Source organism: Equus caballus, chromosome 7 (assembly GCF_041296265.1).
Source record: "Equus caballus isolate H_3958 breed thoroughbred chromosome 7, TB-T2T, whole genome shotgun sequence".
Classification (NCBI taxonomy): domain Eukaryota; kingdom Metazoa; phylum Chordata; class Mammalia; order Perissodactyla; family Equidae; genus Equus; species Equus caballus.
This window is the reverse complement of record NC_091690.1, coordinates 4,337,382-4,356,719: the sequence shown is the minus strand read 5'-3', so window position 1 is coordinate 4,356,719 and position 19,338 is coordinate 4,337,382. Positions and strand designations below refer to the sequence as shown.

Sequence of the window (19,338 nt, the reverse complement as noted above, 5' to 3'; positions counted from 1 at the left end):
TTTACGTGTTCTGGATAGGTGCCTGTTTTTATATGCACATTGCTGGGCAGCATAAACGGGTGACGTGAACTTCCCTGAATTGGGAGCTCGAGCTCATCAGTGGGGATCTAGATGGTTGCCTTCCGATCACCTGTCAACCCAGAAGCTTCTACAACCTGTGGCTGAATCGCGCATCTGCAAAGTGAACTGGGGTTGGTTGTGGCCTGGGAGAGTGTGCTGGGTGCCGCCGCAGGACGAGGCTGCGCGTCCAGGACGAGTGAATGGGGTCCTAGGCGAGCTAGGACCGAGCAGGTGAATGGAGTCCGGCTGAAATGCTCCCTTGATGCCTGCTTGTTGTCCCCGAAGTGGCCAGGGGTATTTGAAGCCCTTCATTTTCCAACAAGTGAGTTTCATCTTGTCCCCTGGCTGTCTCATAGAAATATGCAAACCACGCGTGTAATTAAAAAGTTTTTGGTAGCCATGTTAAAAAAGGTCAAAACAGGTGAAATTAATTTAACCCAATATGTCCAAAACATTATCATTTTTTAAAAATTCCTGAGGTATTTTACTTTCTTTTCCACGCTACTTCTTCGAAATTTGGTATGTGTATCACACTTCCTGCACATCTCAAATTGGGGACTAAATTTTATCAGAAAGACCCGATCTGTGTTTCAGTTCCATAATGTTCGCAGGCAAAGAAAGAAGCAGGTTCACAAAGCTGAATTTCTCTAGACGCATGTAAAGATCTTCTCATCACTCAGCCGAGGAGGGACTGTCTCATAGTCATGATTTTTTTTTTACTTTTAATTTTGAAATAATTTTAGACAGAACAGTGGCAAGGATCGCACAGGGGGTTCCCACACAGGCCACATCCAGCTTCCCCCAGTGTCATCCTCTTCTGTGACCGTGGGACACGATCTAACGAAGAAATCAGCCTTGGTACAGGACTTCCCATTGCAGACTTTATTTGAATTTCCCCATTTTCTACCAACATTCCTTTTCTGTTCTAGAATCCACTCCATTGTGGATTGTGACAGTTTCTCTGCTTTTCTTGGCTTTCGTGACCTTGACATTTTTTTGAAACGTCCTAGCTGGGCATTTTGAAGAATGCCCCGCCATGTGGGTTTGTCTGGTGTTTCCTCGTGATTAGGCGGGGTTGCAGGTTTTGGTAAGGAGACCATCGAGGTAAAGAGCCCCCGCTCGTCACATCATGTGAGGGCGGACCTGATCGTACGTTGACTTACTGCTGGGCTGTCTGCCCCGTTCCTCCATTCTCTGTGCCCGTCTGGACGCTGTTAGAAGCGAGCCCACACACGGGAGAGAAACGAAGCTCCACATCCTGGTGGGCAGAGTCAAAGCCGCGGCAGTAACTGCATCTGTTAGGGGGAGATGCTGTGACACTGTGCAGAGCGCCTGTTTCTTCTTCACGATTCATGACTAGTGTCGCCCTCCATCAGCGGTGAGCTGTGGTGATTTCCAGTTCATTCATTCCTTCTGCGCTTATTAACCAGAATTTTTCTGTAACAAAGAATTGTCCTGTCTCCCTCATTTGTGTATTTATTCAGTCACTTATTTATAAGAGCATGGGTTGTTGGGTATTTGGTTTTTCCCTTGGATTATAATCTAGTCCTATTGTTATTTATTTTGTTGTTCTCACTCTGGTTGATGGGAACTCTCAGGTTGGTCCCTGTGCCTTTTCATCGTGTCCCCGTGGTTTTTTGGGTGCTTCTTCACTTTCTGGTGCCACAGGTATTCCAAGCTCATCTTGGTTCTTCCCTGCCACAGCCTTCGAATCAGCCATTTCTCCAAGGAGCCCCGGTCCCTTTTCTTGGAGAATGGTATTTAAAAGCCACGATCTGGGAGCTGAGTGCGCTCATTGCCCCTGGGGTGTCACTGCCTTTGGGCCCCTCCTATGAGAGAGCCGGGAGACGTGTGTGTGAATGCTGACCGCCCTATCTGTTTGTCTCTCTGTGTTCTGTCTGGGTATAAATTAAAATGAACGTCCGTTCACGCCGACGCCTCCGACTCCAGTTGAGCACCACTGAGTTTGTTCTTGCCACCCTCCCTTGCTTTGTTTAACTTCTTTCTCTGAAGGGAGAGGGCTGGCTCTCATTATCTACAGTGGATTTCCTTATTTGTTTAACTTTAGTATTCCTCGAAAGTAGTTTCAGAATTGCTAACCAGGCCTCCTGTGAGAAGTAACTTCACCAGCTCGAGGACGGTGCCTCCAGCTCTTTTTGTCTTTGGCCTGCAGTGTCCAATTGCTGAGAACTCTGCTTTCCAAAGGTGTTTCTGACTTTGCCTCCACCTTGTACATCTGTAATGCAGACTCATTAGTCAGAGTCTGCGTCCCCAGTTGGGTCCCCTCCCCGCCCATCTGGTTGTTATTATGATGACGATGATTGTAGTTTGTGTTCAGTGAAGTTCGCTCTGGGTTCTGACCTGCATAGCATCCCTCACGACAGTGCCACACAGAACAGCTCTGTCCTCCCCACCCCCCACCCTGTCCCTTTCAAGTCAGCCCCTCCCGATCACTCATCTGCTTTCCAGCCCTGTGGTTCTGCCTGTTCCAGAATGTCATCTCAGTACCCTCGCCCAGCGTGCAGCCCTTTGTGTCTGGTTTCCTTCACTTCACAAGGCACATTTACGATTCATCCATGTTGTAGCTAGAGTGCATCGTCCGTGCCTTTACCGTGTGGCCGCCCCGTGTTTGTCTATTCGTTCCACGCTGCAGGACGTCTCGTGGTGTCCACTTGTTGGGGATTAAGAGTGACGGTGCCCTCATTGTTTGCACACAGGTTTTTGTGTGGGTGTGAGTTTCCTGTTCACTTGGGCGAATACTCAGCAGTGGGATTGTGGGTCGTACAGAACAGGCGTGTTTCACTTCATAAGGAAGTGCCCGGCGGTTCTGGAAAGTGGCCGTCCCCCTTCGCACCCTCACCCGTGGCATGTGGGGCTCTCGGTGCTCTGCATCCTTGCCAGCACATGGCAGGGTTGGACTGTCTCCTTTTGCCTTTCTAATGGGTGCACAGTGGCATCTCTCTTTTTCAAAAAGTAGCTTTATTGAGATATAATTCATCCATTTAAAGTGTACCTTTCATTGGATGTTAGTGGATTCACAGTTGTGCAACCATCAGCGCTAATTCTAGAACATTTTCGTCGCCCCAGAAAGAAGCCCTGTCCCCAGTAGCAGTCACTCACCCCCACCCCCCGTAGCCCTTGGCAACCACTAATCCATTTTCTGTCTCTGTGGATTTGCCTATTCTGGACATTTCATAGAAATAGAATCACACACTCTGGGGCCTTTTGTGTCTGCTTCTGTCACTGAGCACCATGTTTTCAAGGTCCATCCACGCTGTACTGTGTGTCAGGGCTTCACTCCTTTTCATGGCTGAGTGATGTTCTAATGTATGGATGGACCATGTTGTGTGTATCTGCTCATCAGTCGATGGGCACTTGCCTTCTTTCCACCTGTTAGCTGTTGCGCGTACCAGTTTGTTTGTGGACATCTATTTTCATTTCTCTGAGCATGTACCTAGGAGTGGGATTGCTGGGTCCTTGGGTGATCCCGTGTAACTTTTGAGTGGCTGCCGAGCTGTTTTCCACAGCAGCTGCACCATTTTCCGTTCCCACCAGCCGTGTACGAGGGCTCAGTTTCTCCCCATCCTCGCTCACCCTTCCTGTCTTGTTCACCGCAGCCGTCCTGGTGGACATGAACTGCTAGCTCACTGGCTTTTGCATTCCCTGGTGCCTGATGACGCTGAGCATCTTTTTATGTGTTTATTTGAAGTTCACATATTTTCTTTGGTAAAGTGTCTGATCAGAATTTTTGCCCTTTTTTTTCATTGGGCTGGTTTTCTTATTGTTGTGTTTGAAGAGTTCTTTATATACTTCGGATCCAAATTCTTTAACTGGTTAATGATTTGCAAGTATTTTCTCCATGTCTGTGGCTTATCTTTTCATTCTTTTAACAATATCTTTTGCCCAGAAAAAGTTTTAAATTGTGATAGTCTAGTTTATCACTGTTTTTTCTTTTATGCATTATGCTTTTGGTGTATCTAAAAACCCTTGGCCAGACCCAAGGCCCGTGAGTTTCTTTTTGCTTTACTGATTAAAGAGGCAGAAGGAAGTTGCCAGTAGGAAGATGATGTCTGGTAGGGGGTGCCTTTGTCATTTATTCTTTGCAGTTGAGGACTTTTTAGAAAAACCTATTTACAGTGAGCAGGGAAAATTGCTTTTCTTCTGTTACACTGCCTTATTCACGCAGCAGGTGTTTACTGAGTCCAGGACACGTTGAGGCCCACAGTGGATCCGGTCCGTGTCTCATGGAGCTCCAGACTGACAGGGGTGAGAGAGAGTAAACCACAAGGACAGAAGTGGACACATCGGACCAGTCATCAGTGCTCTGGAACAGAGGCGTGGTGCTGCACGTGCATTCCAGGGGGCCCAGCTAGAAGGGTTGGGGGGTGTGCAGGAAAGGCTGCCCTTAGAAAGCGAGGTTTCCTCCATCCCACAGGTGCGTAGGAGTCAGCTGGGCAGAGAGGAAAGGGAGACACCGTCCTGGGTGAGAGTGGCAGAGGGGTGAGGGGGAGTGAGGCTGAGAGTCAGGGACGCCTGGGTTCAGAAGGGAGGCCAGTCCGGCATGGGAGGAGACGAGCTGGCGAGGTTGGCAGGGCGCTCATCCCGAGCTCATGAGAGTTCAGCTGGGGGGTGACATGATCACACTTGCTTTGCAAAAAGACCTGTCAGGCCTGTGTGTGGCGAGTGGGTGTGCTCTTAGACCCTCCATGAAGGGCCGATCCCTCTGACCCCTCTGGGTTCATCTGCCTCTCTGGGCACGGGATCTCGTGGCTGCAGCCTCACAGCCCCCAGCAGGGCCCCTGTCTCGGCTCGTGCCTGTTCCGCACATCACCATCTTTCCCTGGTTCAGCCTTTCCTGGGGTCCCTCAGCGGCTGCCCGCAGGAAGTCCTTGTCTGTGTCCAAGGGTGGCTGGGAAGCGGGGTGGGTGCTGGCGGAGGGGCCCACCAGGGATGGGGCTCTGGGGCTGATCTGGGGGGCTTGGTCTTGGGTGTGAGCAGGTGCGGGGAGCTCATCGACTCTTTCTTTTTCCAAATTAAAACTGGTTGCCCTTTAGCCCTGTTTCTGGCTTGGTGTGATGGGCAGAACCGAGAGGAGATAAGGGGTCACTCGTAGGATGAGGTTGAGAGATGGTCTGAGTTCAGAGAAACCTGCTCGGTCCTTTCCCAGGCCCACATCTCCAGTAGCCCCGCCTGTGCGCTGTAGAGTGAACGCTGGCCTGGGCGCATGTTGGTCTTCAACCCACAGCTCGACCGTTTGGGGCGTGGAAGCTTCCCCTGCAGCTGACCTTGACCCCATTTCCTCTGGTCTAGGCCTCCCTTCACTGCGAGATGTACCGTCAATTTAATGACGCGCTTTGGGAGGAGAAAAAGAAACATGTCAAGTGGGCACGCTGACTTTAAGAGACAGCCCAATTTTCAGAAATGGTAAAATGTGGAGACGTTTATTTTGGTTATTTGCTGCTAATAATAGACATCCTCCGTGCCGTGCACCCCACCCCTGTGACCAGCTGTTATTGGATGCTGAGCCCTAAGCATCACTCACTTTCCGTGGCTTTACTCGACTGCCGTCATCTGAAGTCGCAGAAAGGTCGTTGTGGTACATTTTACTAGGAAGTTTTAGAAAGGGCTTTTTAAAAAAATTTTTTAAGTCACTTAAAACAGTGCTGGCCAGCTTGTGCCCTAAACCCTCAGAGGCATCTTCCTAGACACATCCTGGCTGACTTGTGTTGGGGGGAGCAGCCGGGTGGGCAGTGTGGTGGGACTGGTGACCTGCTGCAGGAGGTCCCGGCCGCCAGTCCACCGCCCCTCCCCGCCCTCTGAGGCGGAAATGGCTCTGGGCTGCCGAAACCTGCTTACGTGGTTGGGTCCGGCTTTTCCCACTTGCCCACGCTTTAAATTGAGCCTAAGTGGCGAGAGCCGGGCTCGAGTGATTAAGCAGGGAGCCTGGGTTCTCCCGGTTCAGCACGCCCCTTCTGGGGTCACCATTGTCTCGTCCCCCTGCCTCACTCACCCCGGGTCGGCTGGCGGGGAGCCGCCCGCCGCGCACACTCCCCTCGTGGCTCCTCAGCTCTCTGGGGCTTCCCAGAGTTCAGGAGGCGGGCAGCCGCTCTGTGGAGCGGGCTGTGGCGGCTGCTCTGCGCCAGGGACAATTGGCTGGTTGATGCGGCCCAGGGGGCTGGCCCTCACTGGTGGATTGCCGAGGAGCCAGAACAGAAGGGACATTGTTCCAGGAGACCCAGGGAAGGGTCAGGGGGCTGCCGAGTTGTGTGACAAGCCACATGAATGCAGCCAGCTGTGCGGCTCGGTTTGTCTTTCCTTGTAGCATCTTTCTGGTCCTCAGTGTGGGACCCCAGCAACATCTGTGTTTCCTAGAGGGCGGTGTCTGGAGCCGGGTGGGGAAGCGCCTCGAGAGAGCAAGTGTGCACGAGAAGAGGTGCAGCCCGCCTCTGCGGCTGGTCACAGTCACCCAGGACCCCCGGGAGGGGCAGTCCGCAGCCCCGCTCGGCTCCCCCGCTGGTGCCCTCTCCTGGGCTCCTCGAGAAGGGGACGGAGGAGTTGGCCTGGAGTCAGCTTCCCTGAGAACCTCTCCTGACTGATTTGTTTCCTGTAAAGATGGAAATTGTATAACTGAGTCATTGGCACTGTCACTCCCCGCCCCCCCAAAGTGAGGGAGGGGTGCTGCTCTGAGGGCCCTCGCTGGCTTTTCTTCTACTTCTGACTACAAAGGTGATACACGGAGGTGCAGGGAGTTGAGGTCCTGGCTCCAGCCTGCTTCCTTGAAACACCCCTGTAAGCGTTAGGTGTAAGTCCTTCCAGAAACATCTTTTTCTGTGATGTGTGTGCATTTCAAACCGTGGACCTCCCGGGTCAGTACACAGAACTCTGCCTTGTTCTTGTGGTGTTTGCTCTGCGTGCCCCCCAGCTTAGACCTGCTCGAATTACGTGCTGTCTCCTATTGAGGGTCACTGACGTCTCCGGGCCTCTCAGGACTGGGCCAGCGCCTCAGGGACCCTCCTCCGGCCTCTGTTTACCAGGTGGGTGGGATCGAATCCTGGACGTGGGACTCCAGATCTGGAGGTGTTCGCTCGAGGGCTCCTTTTCCCGCGTGGCTCTCGTTGCTGGGCGGGCGGTAGGTCTCTCCGGCGGCCCTGGAGGTCGTCCCGCTCCGGTTCACCGTGGGCCAGGGCAGCAGAGGGCCCGGTGAGTCAGTGCTGCGGCTGCAGGAAGGCGGCAGAGGCCGTGGTGCGCAGACTCGCGGGCCTGCCTTCATTGGTTCCGTGTGGCCTTGGCGAATGACAAATGCCACTGGCCCTTGGTTTCCCCTCCTGATGGGTGGTGAGACAGTGACTAACTCTCAGAGCATTTGCAAGGATGAAATAAGGTGCTATGTAAGCCTGTAGCACACGCCTGGCCCCAGGGAGGGCTCCCTAAATGGTGCTGGCAGTGGGGCGGCCGCTTGAAGCCCAGGGAGGCATTTGCCCAGTGGCCAAGGAGGCTCCCGGGGACCCAGGGATGGAGGGTTCCTCTGGGCTCTGTGAGGGGGGGTTGGCCTGTCTGCACCCTGGTCCCCGGTACCAGGACAGAGCTGGCTCATAGTAGATGCTTGAGGGGTACTCAGACGCAGAGCCACGAGGAAGGCTGGGGGGAGCCGAGCGTGTGTGTTTACGTTTCTTTAATGCAGAAAACTTAACATGTACAGAAGTGGAGGGAAGAGCAGAGCAAACCATCACACGGCAGCCACCAGCCGCTTCACCACTCGCTTGTGTGCAGTGTTTTCTCATCTCTACCCCAGGAGTATTTTGAATTACATCCTAGACATCCTGTCTTTTAATCTCTAAATATTTCAGCCTGTGTCTGTAAAAGATAAGACTCTTAAAAAAAAAAAACAACCTAACCACAGTATCGTATCTAGCAATTAATAAATTGATCATCAAATATCTGGTATTGTCAAGGTTTCTCTCATTGTCTCATAGATAAGTATTTTTAATAATTTGTGAGTTCAGATCAGGGTTCACCTAAGGTCAGTGCATTGCTGTGGATTGCTGTCTCTCTTAAATATTTCCTCCCCCTCCATCTCTGTCTCCCTCCTTCTCTCTCTTCTTTTTCTCCCTTGCGAAGTATTTTAAGAAGCCCTGTTGTTTGTCCCATAGGGACATTGCTGGCTGCAGCCTGTAAACCGGCAGTTAGGTCTAGGGCCATGGTCAGTCAGGTTTAACTGTGCTTTTTTTAAGCCCAGTGTATGTGAACCCAGGACCTCTCACAGGGAGTGTCAGACAGGCCCAGGGACAAGCGTGGGCAGGGCAGAGACGGCGAAGAGATGGCCCCCGGGTCCTGAGGAGCCAGGCGACCTCCTTGCTAGTGAGTTCCCGGATTGCCGGTGGTACCCAGGGTGGGGCTATAAGCCTGGGCTCCTCCTGGGCCAGCCCTGCCAGCCACAGAAGAGGGCCGGGCAGCATCAGGAGCTCCACGTGCGGTCAGCTGGCCCCAGGCTGGGGGCTGTGTGCCTTGTCGTGTGCCAGGCCAGGGCCAGCCTGCCACTCGGGCTCTGGCGGCCTGGCCTCCCCTCGCGCTATGGACGGGCGTGTGAGCTGTCGGCTTTGGGCGCTGGTGCACCAGTTTGGCCAGCTCCTCCGCATCTTAGTTTGCTGAGGCTGGAGAGAGACACTGGCCTGTGGCCAGTGGCCTAGGGAGTGGACAGCTGCCCATGGCCTGGCCTGAGAACACTGGAGGCCAGCTGTGGCTGCCTCTGCTGAGAGCGGGGCGTGTGTGGAGTCTGGCTGGAATGACTAAGGGTGTTACTCTTGGGATCGCGGGCCCGGCACACCTTCAACTTGGCTACTCCTTACCAAGCCTGCTGCTGACTCGGGGGTGTTGCATGCTGGCTGTCTCAGCTTCTCAGGAGGCTGGTTTCCCAGGGAGGGGGTGTCAGGGAGGAATCTGTCACCCTCTTGGAAGTTCTAAGTTTCTCAGGCCTGAGGTCTTATCCGGAGGGAGCTCCGATCAGCCATTGTCAGTGTGCTGTGCTGCACGCAGCAGCGGCCAGCAGCTGATCCCAGGTCAACGGAGCAGGATCTGCTGGGCTCGCTGGGGGGCCTCTGCCTGGCCTGGATCCCACCCCTCAGCTTTGCTGCGCACCGCCCATCTCTGGGAGCCGGGAAGAACACTCCCTGGTCCTCTGTCTCAGGCCAGTGCCCTGCTCTGTGTGGTTTGTGTGGGCGTGAGACACCGCCCAAGAGCCAGGGCTTCCAGAGAGCGCCGCCTGCCCGGAGTAAGTCCTGGCTCCCTGCCGACCGGCCGCGTGGCACCGGGCAGGTGAGCGGCCTCGGTTTCAGTTTCTTCATCTGTGAAATGGGGACAGTGAGAGCTCCTGTGTTTTGGGCTGTGAAGCATTCATACGTGGTGAGAGCTTGGAAAAGTGCCTGGCCACGTAAATGCTCCACAGGTGTTACATTACACAGCATAGTCAGTGTCATGTCAGTATCACTGCTGCCCTGACCCCTCACCTGTGGACCCCGAGTATCCTAAGGTTAGAGACCCCTCCTCGGTGCTGGGTGTTGCTGGGAACACACGGTAGGCACACATTACGGTTGTAGGGTAAACGAGTACATAGGCACATTCCACAGACATGTGTGCTTGTCGGTGTTGGGCCCCAGGAACAAAGAGGGGTCCCTCACAGTCCTGTGGGGTACAGGTCCAGAAAACAGACATCCATCCTACTCGTGAGAGAGAATTGCCCGCTGGGCTTGGGGATAATGGTCAGAGAAGGCCCGAGGAGGGACAGGTGCCAGCCTGGGAGAGCTGGGGGGATGGGGGGTGGAGGATGGTGGAGGACAGCGTCCCAGATGGCCAGGTCGGCCTGGCCCTGGGGGTGGTTTGGCCTGTACTCGAGGCTCGGAGGGCAGCTATTGGAGCGCTGGGAAGGAGTGGTTTGGGGGTGAGCCATGAGCCGGTTTAAACTCTGTGGATTGAGAGGTGTCTGTCATGGAAGCAGCTGGATGGTGAGGAGGTGGCGAGTGGCCCCGGGGAGAGAGTGAGGAGCGGCTGGACTCACCGAGCAGCCGGAACGGAAAGCTGTGCCTGTCTGGGGCCCCCCAGCGAGGGCAGAGAGCAGAGGGAGGCCTGGCTCTGAGCCTCGGGGCGCCCGCATGTTTGGCAGTGGGGAGAGCTGTGGAGCGTCCTTTCAGTGTCCTTGTGAGTTCTCAGGTGCCCTCCTCAAGCCCAGACCTCTTCCTGGCAAAAACAGCAGTTTCTGTTTCTTGATGGCACAGAGCCCAGTGGTGTAGCCACGTTATGTCCTCGAATCCTTCCCACGTTACTATTGAAGAAGCCGAGATGCGGGAGGGACAGCCAGCGGGAGGCCCCGGCCTTTCAGCCTTGGTCTCGTCTCACCCCCTGCCACCTCCCACTGGTGTCCCTGAGGCCGCGGCCGCCCTCCCCTCCGGGACACGTTGCCTTAGCCGAGCTCCTCCTCCCAGTGTGCATCTTCGCTGCCCTGGGTCCATTCAGAAAAGTTATCCGAGACAGTTAGAAACATCCACAGAAGCAGCAAGGGTGGGGTGACGGGCCCCTCGTGGCCCCCCGGCTCCAGTGGTTCTCCCGTAGGCCAAGCGTGGTCCTCTCTGGGCCCCCACCCCCTGTCATTTTGGAGCAAATCCCAGACATCATCATTTCATGTGTCAGTATTTGAGAATGTCTCTCTAGAAGATAAGGACTTCTTTTTAATAAGATGATGATGATAATACCAGTATCACACCTAGCAATTCTTAATTCCTTAAAATCCACTTAGTGCTTAAAGTTCTGCTGCTGCGTCAGGATCTGGATAAGAGCCACACGTTGTGGTTCATGGGTTTGTCTCTTCAATCCCTTTTAGTCTGTACATTCTCCTACCTTTTCTTTTTTTTTGCAATTTATTTGTTGAAGAACCTGGGTCATTTGTCCTGTAGAGTGTGCTTTGTGCTGGCTTTTTGCTGCTTGTTCCTGTGGTGTTCGTTACTTAGCACAGGCCTCTGATTTGTGTGCTCCCTGTCAGTTTGAACTTGAATCTGGAGGTGAGATCCTCGGGAAGGCGGCACGTCGGTGTCGTCTGGCGGTCTGTGTGTGTGGCGTTGGCGGCAGTTGACAGGCCTAGGTGACTGCGCGTCAGGAGTCCCAGACCCGTGGTGCTCTCGCTCCTCATCACGTGTTCACTGGAACGCGTGTTTATCTCTTGGCGTCTGGGTGTTTGCCCCATGGAAAGGCAGGAGAGATGCTTGGTTTTTCTTGCCCCCCACTTATTTGCCAGTTTCAAACCCTGCTCCCGGTCGAGACACCCTGCCCGCTTCCTGGAACATTTAGGGCTTAATGTGGGGGCGTCTTCCTCTTCCTTCACAAGAAGCGGGAGGAGCTGGCTGATGGCCACGTGCCGGGCTGCCTACCTGAGATGCGCGCCGCCTTCCTCCTCGCTTGTCCCGCGCTGGTGCTGCCCTCAGGCGTCGCGTCTCAGGTCCCACAGGGAGAAGAGGGGCGCCGAGACTCCCTCCGTGCACGTTTGTTTGTTTTTCATTTGGGAAGGAAAGCCCTCCCCAGGCTGGCCCCCCTTATATCTCATCACCCCCCACTAAGTCACACCTCCACCTTGCAGAAGAGGAACCATATCCAAGTCTGGTTTAGATGGCTGGGGCAGAAACCCACTCTTCCTGACACCAGGGGCTGCGGGGCAGGGGCCAAGATCGGTGTCCCCTCACCAGCTGGTTCTGGCTCGAGAAGGCCTGTTTACTGGTCTGCTCGCCACCAGACTCGTGGCTCCCGGAGGGCAGGGTCTGCGACTCTTTCATGTGACAGGCGCACCTTCCACCTTTGTAGCCTGAATTGGTGTGCGTGTTGGCAGGGCACAGAGTCATTCACATGCGACTGCAGGACCCCACTCCAGTCCCCTTTGTTCCCACTCGCAGGCGTCGCCCATTCGCCAGAGCTTGAAAAGCCTGACGTCCCCGCTTGCTGGGGTGGTGGAGGGGGTGGCGAGGCAGCTCGAGCCCCTGGCCGTGGCTGGAAGGGGCGGAAAGCAGGTCTGGCCCCTGTCCCCGCTCCCTGTCTCTCCCAGGACTGCAAACCCGCTGGTCTGGGCTGCGGGAGGGCAGGGGAATGCCCGTGTGAGGGGCTGGCTGCTCTGCTCTCCCTCTTACCCTGACCACCCTGTCGTGAGGTCTTCGTTGAACCTTCACCAGCCCCCTACACTCGTCGTTTTTTCTCCCCCATTGGAGAGAGCATTTTAAAAAATTGGGGTGTAATTCACATACCAGAAAATTCACCCTTTTCGAGCATACGTATCTGGTGGTTTTTAGTGCATTCACAGTATTGTGCAGTCAGTCACAGCTGTCTGATTCCAGAAAACCTTCATCACCCCAGAAAGAAACCGCGTCCTCATTAGCAGTTTCCCCGTCTCCCTCCCCAGCCCCTGGCAACCACGAATCCACTTTCTGTCTCTGTGGATCTGCCTGTTCTGGACATTTCACATCAATGGGATCACACACCGTGTGTCTGCTTCTCTCCCTGAGCATCGTGGTTTCCAGGTCCGTCCACGTGCGCCTGTGTCAGGGCCTCGCTCCTTTTCATGGCCCAGTAGTATTCCATTGTTCGCACGGACCACACTGTTTATCCGCTCCTCTGTTGATGGGCACGCAGGGCGTTTCCGCTTTTTGGCTATTGTGAATAGTCTTCTGTGGATGTAGGTGTGCACGTTTTGCTGTCAGCGCGTGCTTTCGTTTCTCTTGGGTCTCTATCTAGGAGAGAGAAATGGGTCACACAGTTACTCTGTATTTAACATTGTGAGGAACTCCCAGGCAGTGTTCCAGAGCGCCTGCACCATTTTGTATGCCCACTAGCAACGCGCAAGGGTTACGATCTCCCCACATCCTCACCAACACTTGTCCTTTTCTGTTTTTTTAGTGTTGCCATCCTAGTGGGTGTGAGGTCGTATCTTGTGGTTTTGATTTGCATTTCCCTAAAGATTAGTGATGCTGAGTATCTTTTTCTGTGCTCATTGTCCATTTGAACGTATCTTTGGAGAAATTTCCCTTCCAGGGTAGGAGCAGGGGTTGAGGCCCTAGGATCAAGGGCCTCAGAGCCTGGGGCCCGGTCTCAGCACTGTCACTTATCAGCTGTGTGTCTTCGAGCCTCAGTTTCTCCGTCTGTTGGCTGGCGCTGTGAGGGTTGAAGGGGGGCTGTTTGCGCGGGGCGGTATGCGCCCTCAGCAGGAGTATTTCCATCAGGTGTCCGAGAACAACCTTCTTAATGATCTTTGTGTCTTTTCTTCTCTCGTGGAGCCTGCTTTGCTGGGTCCTCTGCGAGCAGTAAGTTAATTTATTTTGGATAACGGAATAGATGCAGTGGAGGCGAGAGAGATGGAGGCCAAGCCAACAAGAAGAAGGGCAGGGGCTGGCAGTGGGAGCGCGGCCGCCTCTGTCCCGTGGCTGTTGTCCCGTGGCTGTCCCTGCAGCCCGCCCGCCCTCTGAAACGGACTTCCTTGTTTTCTTTGTTTAAGGAGGAGCCGAGGAAGGTTTGCTTCACCTATGACCTGTTCCTCAACCTGGAGGGCAACCCGCCTGTCAACCACCTGCGCTGCGAGAAGCTCACCTTCAACAACCCCACGGTTGAGTTCCGGTACAAGCTCCTGCTGGCAGGCGGGGTGAGTGCGCCCCTTGGGCAGGCCCCACCCCTGCTCACCGGCCGCTCCGTCGAGGCTCCATGGGCTTCCTGTGCTGGGCGGCCTGGGGCTGTCTCGGGCACGTCTCTCCAGCGTGTGGTTGGGCGCCTAGGACCTGGATTGGCAGGTTGCACAGGTAGCAGCCGGCAGCACTGGGTAGGACCCAGGTGTCCTGAGTCTGTGCTGGGGCGTTGTCAGCGGTGAATGACTAACTAGTAGCTAGTTATCCCCTCAGCTTCCTGGTTAGCTCTAGTTAATTAGCATCTTCCTCCATGGCGCGGTGGGCAGGGGAAGGGAGGGGTGTGAGGCCAGGCCGTCAGCGTGGCGAGGCACTGGAGCAGCCCTCAGCCAGGTTGGCAAGGTGGTGCTGGGGCCACGTCATCTGCGGAGGCAGCGTGGCTCTCCACGGGATTCCCCAATGATGCACGCTGCCCGGCAGTTTTGTGAGGCCTTGTGAGGCCGGGCGAAAGCGTCAGCTCTCAGAACCTGGGTCTCTCTAATGAGTTGTGTGGCCAGCAATCCGGGTGTGGTGGCGGATCCCTGGGAGCATGTCTCGAGGCCCTTGGAGAACAGGGGTGGGGATGGTCGGTGTGGTTGGACGGTTGGTTGTGAAGGAGGAGGGGCGCTTGGCTGCACGTTGGACCGTGTGTGCCGAGGGAGCTGCCGGCTGAGGACATGGGACATCCCAGAGCCATCTTTAGTGAGCCAGAGTCACTGAGCAGTTGCCTAGGTGCCAGCTGGTGTCTGTGGTGGCATCGGGCCAGGGTCACGAGAATGAGTGAGTGTGCGCGTGTGTGCGTGTGCGTGCATGTGTGCACATTATGGGGGCAGGCCCACCTCCCCAGTAAGTACGGGCAGTTTGGGTTGAGTTTCTTTGGGCCCGTGGAGCAGGCCTTTCCTCTTCATTTAATTCACTTGGGTCTTCTATGAACTTTTGGAAAAAAAAAGCATTTGTTCATTGCAGACACTGACCGAGCTCTGCCGTGTTGCTAGTAAAGGCTGGCCTGCGATTCTGCCCTCGCGAGTGGCGGCCGGTGGAGCCGGGCGGCAGAGCGGGAGGTGCTGGATGCACTTACGTAGACGTCTGTGTGGACGTGTGCCCCGAGTCCATGGGGACCGGGCCGTGGGGAGGGCTTGCCCGCTCTCACTGTCTTCCCAGCTCTGCTCCTCCACCTCATGTTCCTTGCCAAGTATTTCTACGGTATTTCTCCGAGTCTTCCTGGGTGTCCCCATAAGGATTCCGTGGCCACGTTTCTTTAGGAGGCAGACACACAGATAGCTTGCCAGGGGCCTCCCAGAGCTCCAGGGCCAGGGGACCGTCCCCCTCCGTTCCCCACGCAAGGAGGTTGCCTTTGCTCTGAAGAGATGAAGGCTCGCTGAGCATCATCTAAACAAATAAAACCGAGGGGCGGGGGAGGAGGAGGAGGCACGAGGCAGCCCAGGCGGAGGTTGGGAGGACAGGTCGGCTCGCAGTTTGGGCAGGGCCGGCCCCGGAGGGAGGAAGGAGAGCCAGGCCCGCAGGCTGCGCAGTGGTCTCTGCCGGGTGACTTCCACCCCCGTGAGGGCGGCCCAGGGAGCAGGCTGCATGCTCACAGCCTTCTCGCCCTCGGGGCTTCAGGCCCTGCAGGCTGGCCCTGGGCTTCGGAGCTGCCCGAGACCTTTACGGGACGGTGGCTCCTGAGACCCGAGTTGTGATCCTTGTGTTAGCCGTCCTGGAGCTCTGAGTGTCCCCAGGGGGGCTGGCAGTGGCCTTCCAGTGCAGATGACCCCCAACCCTGCCCACGTTGATGTCGGTGCAAGAAGAGCTGGAGAGACAGAGCGAGCCGTAAGTCCATGAGAACTGCTTTCTGTCCCGCGCCCTTCGCCAGCGGGTCACTTGGAGTTCCGTGACTCCTAGCGTGAGGTTCAGACCCTTTCACAGCAGGGACCAGAGGGGCTTTTCCGCTTTTCTGTGTGGTCAGACGCCAGCCCGGGGCAGGTGACTGCTGGTCCCCTCGGCGTTGTGTCTCCTCCTTTGCCCCGGTGGCAGTTGAACTGCATCGAACAGAGGCTCCTTCAGCGGCGGAGGGTCTGTGTTCCCCTCGGGTGCCACGTGAGTCCCCGGGGCAGAGGTGGCAGCAGATCCTTTGACTCACTTGACCTTTTGCTCGGTGGGCTGTGAGAGAGACCAGAAGAGCGTCGACGGCGCTGTCGTGGAGCAGCGTCCGTCTAGGGCGTGAGTCTGAAGGGAGGGCAGAGAGATTAAGCCCCAGTGGAAGGAGGAGGTCTGGAGCCAGCGCGCTAAGGCCTCATCCCGTCTGCCTCCCGGCTGGGCTGCCGGTAACCCCGCGTGGCCCTGCCGGCCTCGGAGCCTGGCGGGTTTCCTGAGAACGAGTGATCGCGGGCGCGGGCAGGCTCTGGGGGCCGCCCTGAGGAGGGTTGTGGTCAGACAGGCTCCGATGAGCATCTCAGCCTCGGGCTTCACCGCCTCCGAGTCAGGAGCGGGGCACCGGTGCACGAACGGCTCCACTGCCTTCCTGTCACCCGGTGTCCCTGGGCCCGTGACCGCGTGTCCCGTCAGCTGCCTCAGATGAAAGCTTGGCTCATCAAGGAATCCCAGGTGCTCAGTTATTAATGGTGCTTGTTCCACCACGCTAAACGCTTTCTTCTTTTCTTCTTTCCGCGTGTGCTTTATTCCTTTGTTGTGTGTCATCGCCGCCTGGAAGGCTGCCTCTGGGTGCCTGACCGCGTGGTGTTCACTTGCAGTGTCGGTATTTCGAGAACTTGCCCCTGCGCCTTCTCTGCCTCTGCAGGTGCCACAGGAGGCTTGCTGGAGCTGGGCAGGTGTTCCCCGGAGCATCTGCCTGCTGGCAGGACCCCTCCCTCCTCCATCGTCTGCTAACAAAGAGCAGAGCTTGCGGGCGCCCCCCAAGGCCCGTGCAGCAGGCCTTTGCAGAGAGCGGCGCCCACCGCCTCGGCCTCGCTGCCTGCTCCCTGTTTCCGTCAGCTTCAGCTGCCTGAGAGTGAGGGGGCTCATCCCCCGGCCATGTGGGACCCGGCAAAGTCACACACGCGTCCGTCCATCACAAGTTGCTCGCTCCGCCATGCGGCTGCCCGGTGTGGGTGTCTTGGCTGTCTTCTTGCCTTCATGCTTCTGATCTTTCCTAACTGCAGCGTGCAGGTCAGCTTTGGCCAGGGCTGCCTTCTCGTCCTCCTCGGCACACCCTGCGAGCCTTCTTGGCCCGGCCCTCCCGGCCGCCGCCATGCCTGGGGCTCTCCTGCCCGAAGCCTCACGGCAGCACCGGGGCCCAGCCATCCTGGGCCCTGGCTTCTCTTCGCTCTGCACCGCTGAGCCTGCTCTGCTCCCAGCGCTCGGCACCCAGCGCCTCGCGGAGGACCTGCCTTTGATTCTTTTGGGAAAGTGAGGCTCAAGCCCTCCCTCGCCCGCTGCCCCAGGAGGATGCTCCCACGGCCCTCGCCACACTCTGCAGGCTGCCTTCCTCTTGCCAGTCGGATTTCCAGCCTGCCTCCTTGCTCATTGATAACGTCTGTCTCTTCTTTATCACTAGGTGATGGTAATGCCCGAAGGAGCAGAAACGGTGTCCAGGCCCAGCCCTGACTACCCCATGTTACCCACAATTCCACTCTCTGCCTTCTCTGACCCCAAGAAGACCAAACCGCCCCACGGCTCCAAGGTTAGTGAGCTGGCAGGCCCAGTCATGTGGGAGCACTGGGGCCCCGCGGTGGGGCCTGGGCTCAGGGCGCCCCCTCTGCAGAGCTGGGCCTTCTGTTCCTGGACCCGCTCCCTTGGCATCTTCCTCTTGGAGCTCTGGCCTCCCCCTCGCTGCTCTCTGCCACTTAATCAGGAGAGTCGCCCCTCCTGGAGTGCGTGGAACAGCCAAGTAATCGTGAGCTCTTCGCTCTCTTCCTCTTGAGGCCAGAGGGCCTGCCCCGTCCACCCCCTCGCACTGAGTCAGTGGGTCTCAGGACTGCTCAGACAGAGCCCTGAGTGCCTCGCGTGCCCCGGGGCCGTGGACAGAGTGTGTCCACTGCAGGAGCGACCGCCTACCTCCCAGGCTCCTGAGCGTGGCCAGGACGCCCCGTCTGCCAGGGCTGGCTGCTCCCGCCCTCGGCTGCTCCAGGCTTCGCTTCTTCCTGTGGCAGTGGCTTGCGGCAGAGAAAGCTGACTTGGGGGAAGGGCCAGGTGCCCTGCCGTGGGCGACCGAGCCAATGTCCCCCAAGAAGAAATGCTTTATCGTCTTCTCTCAGCCCTGTTGGGCAGGTGGCACTCTGCCTTCCTGAGACCTCTCTCTCTAGACTGCCGGAGTGGCTGCCAGAGCCCTTCGGATGGTGTCACGATGCACTTATAAACCTGTGAACGTGCGTCCCGTTCTCCTGCAGCCGCCTCCACCCTCCGTGTCCCAGAGGCCGAGCTCCTGCTGGCCCTCAGGGCGGCTGCTTCTTATCGTGTCACTGACCCCACGAGTTCATCCGCTTCTCATCTTTGCGTTTTTCTTGCTTCACTCACCTGTTACATGTCGTGGGCCTGGGGTACCCCAGGTGGGGCGGGTCGAGCTCAGGCTCTCTGACAGCTGTCCTCAGCAGCTGCACTGGAGGAGAGCCGTGTCACCCAGGCAGGGTCTTCCTGGCACTTGCCACAGGCCAGTAGGTCTCTGAAACCCTCAGGCTCATCTGACTGAGCCCTCGAGACGCAGGAGGCCAGTCTTAAGTACGGAGTGCAGCTCTGGGGGTCTCCCCCTCGCCGGCCTCCCGGGCCTGTCTTGCCCTGAACTTGTGGAGATTAAATGGAAGAAAAATTCTTGCTAGAGATCTCGGCAGCTTCTCTCTCAGCCACCCACCGTTTTTTGGAAGTCTGCAAAAGAGGAAGAGGAGGAATTGCTGTTTCTTCTGTACGTGTCACTTATAAGTCACCTAAACTCTGCAAAGAACCGCCCCCCAGAGGGTGAGGATGCTCCGGTGGCCGACAAAGCTGTGTCTGCTGGGGCTGCTCGTGGCGTCGCACACTGGAGTGTCTTTGAGACCCCTGGAGCCCCTGAGCCAGACAGGCGTATCTGCCAGGCTCAGGCGGCCTGTAGGCAGGGTCCTCCGTCTCCGCCATCTCCACGCCATCCCTGTCCAGGACCTTTCTCCAGCCTCCTGGGCGGTGTGGCTGAGGAGGCGCCTGCATAGCTTTCTCAGGCAGCAGAAGCACGTTCCTCTCTGCTGATGGCTCTCCAAGACGCCCCCTTGCCTGTTGTCGCAGTCTTGGTGTCTGAGTCACAGCCTCACTCTTGTCTCCTTGGAAGGCGTGGCCTGTGCACCAGCCTGTTCTCCCAGCTGAGGACCTTCATTTGGGCACTGGCTGTTCCCCCCAAATTGGTTCTCTGCTGCCGGGCCACGTGCTCCAGGCAGAGGGGGCCGGGAGGGTAGGGATGGGTCCTTGCATGGCCTCACCCATCGGATCCCCCAGCTCTGGGACCCCGGGAAAGTGTGGCTGTTGCAGCCCTGGCTGGATCGGTGTCTGGTGGTCCGCTCCCCACCTCATAGCCCCCTGGAGGGTAGCATGGCACGCAGGAATTGGAGCCTCCTGGGAGAGGAGCGGGACCCCCAGAAGGCTC

The 19,338-nt window shown here is 56.7% G+C and overlaps 1 protein-coding gene across 2 annotated transcripts in view; it reads left to right on the top strand.

Moving 5' to 3' along the window:
* MLLT1 (MLLT1 super elongation complex subunit) overlaps positions 1-19,338 on the top strand; it is a 58,038-nt gene that overhangs the window by 23,323 nt on the left and 15,377 nt on the right. The window contains exons 4-5 of one of the 2 annotated variants that reach the window (XM_023644564.2): positions 13,580-13,723; positions 17,290-17,415. In XM_023644564.2, coding sequence (XP_023500332.1) covers positions 13,580-13,723; positions 17,290-17,415 — 270 coding nt within the window. The remainder of the gene's footprint in view (positions 1-13,579; positions 13,724-17,289; positions 17,416-19,338) is intronic. The other variant, XM_023644566.2, reaches the window with a different exon arrangement.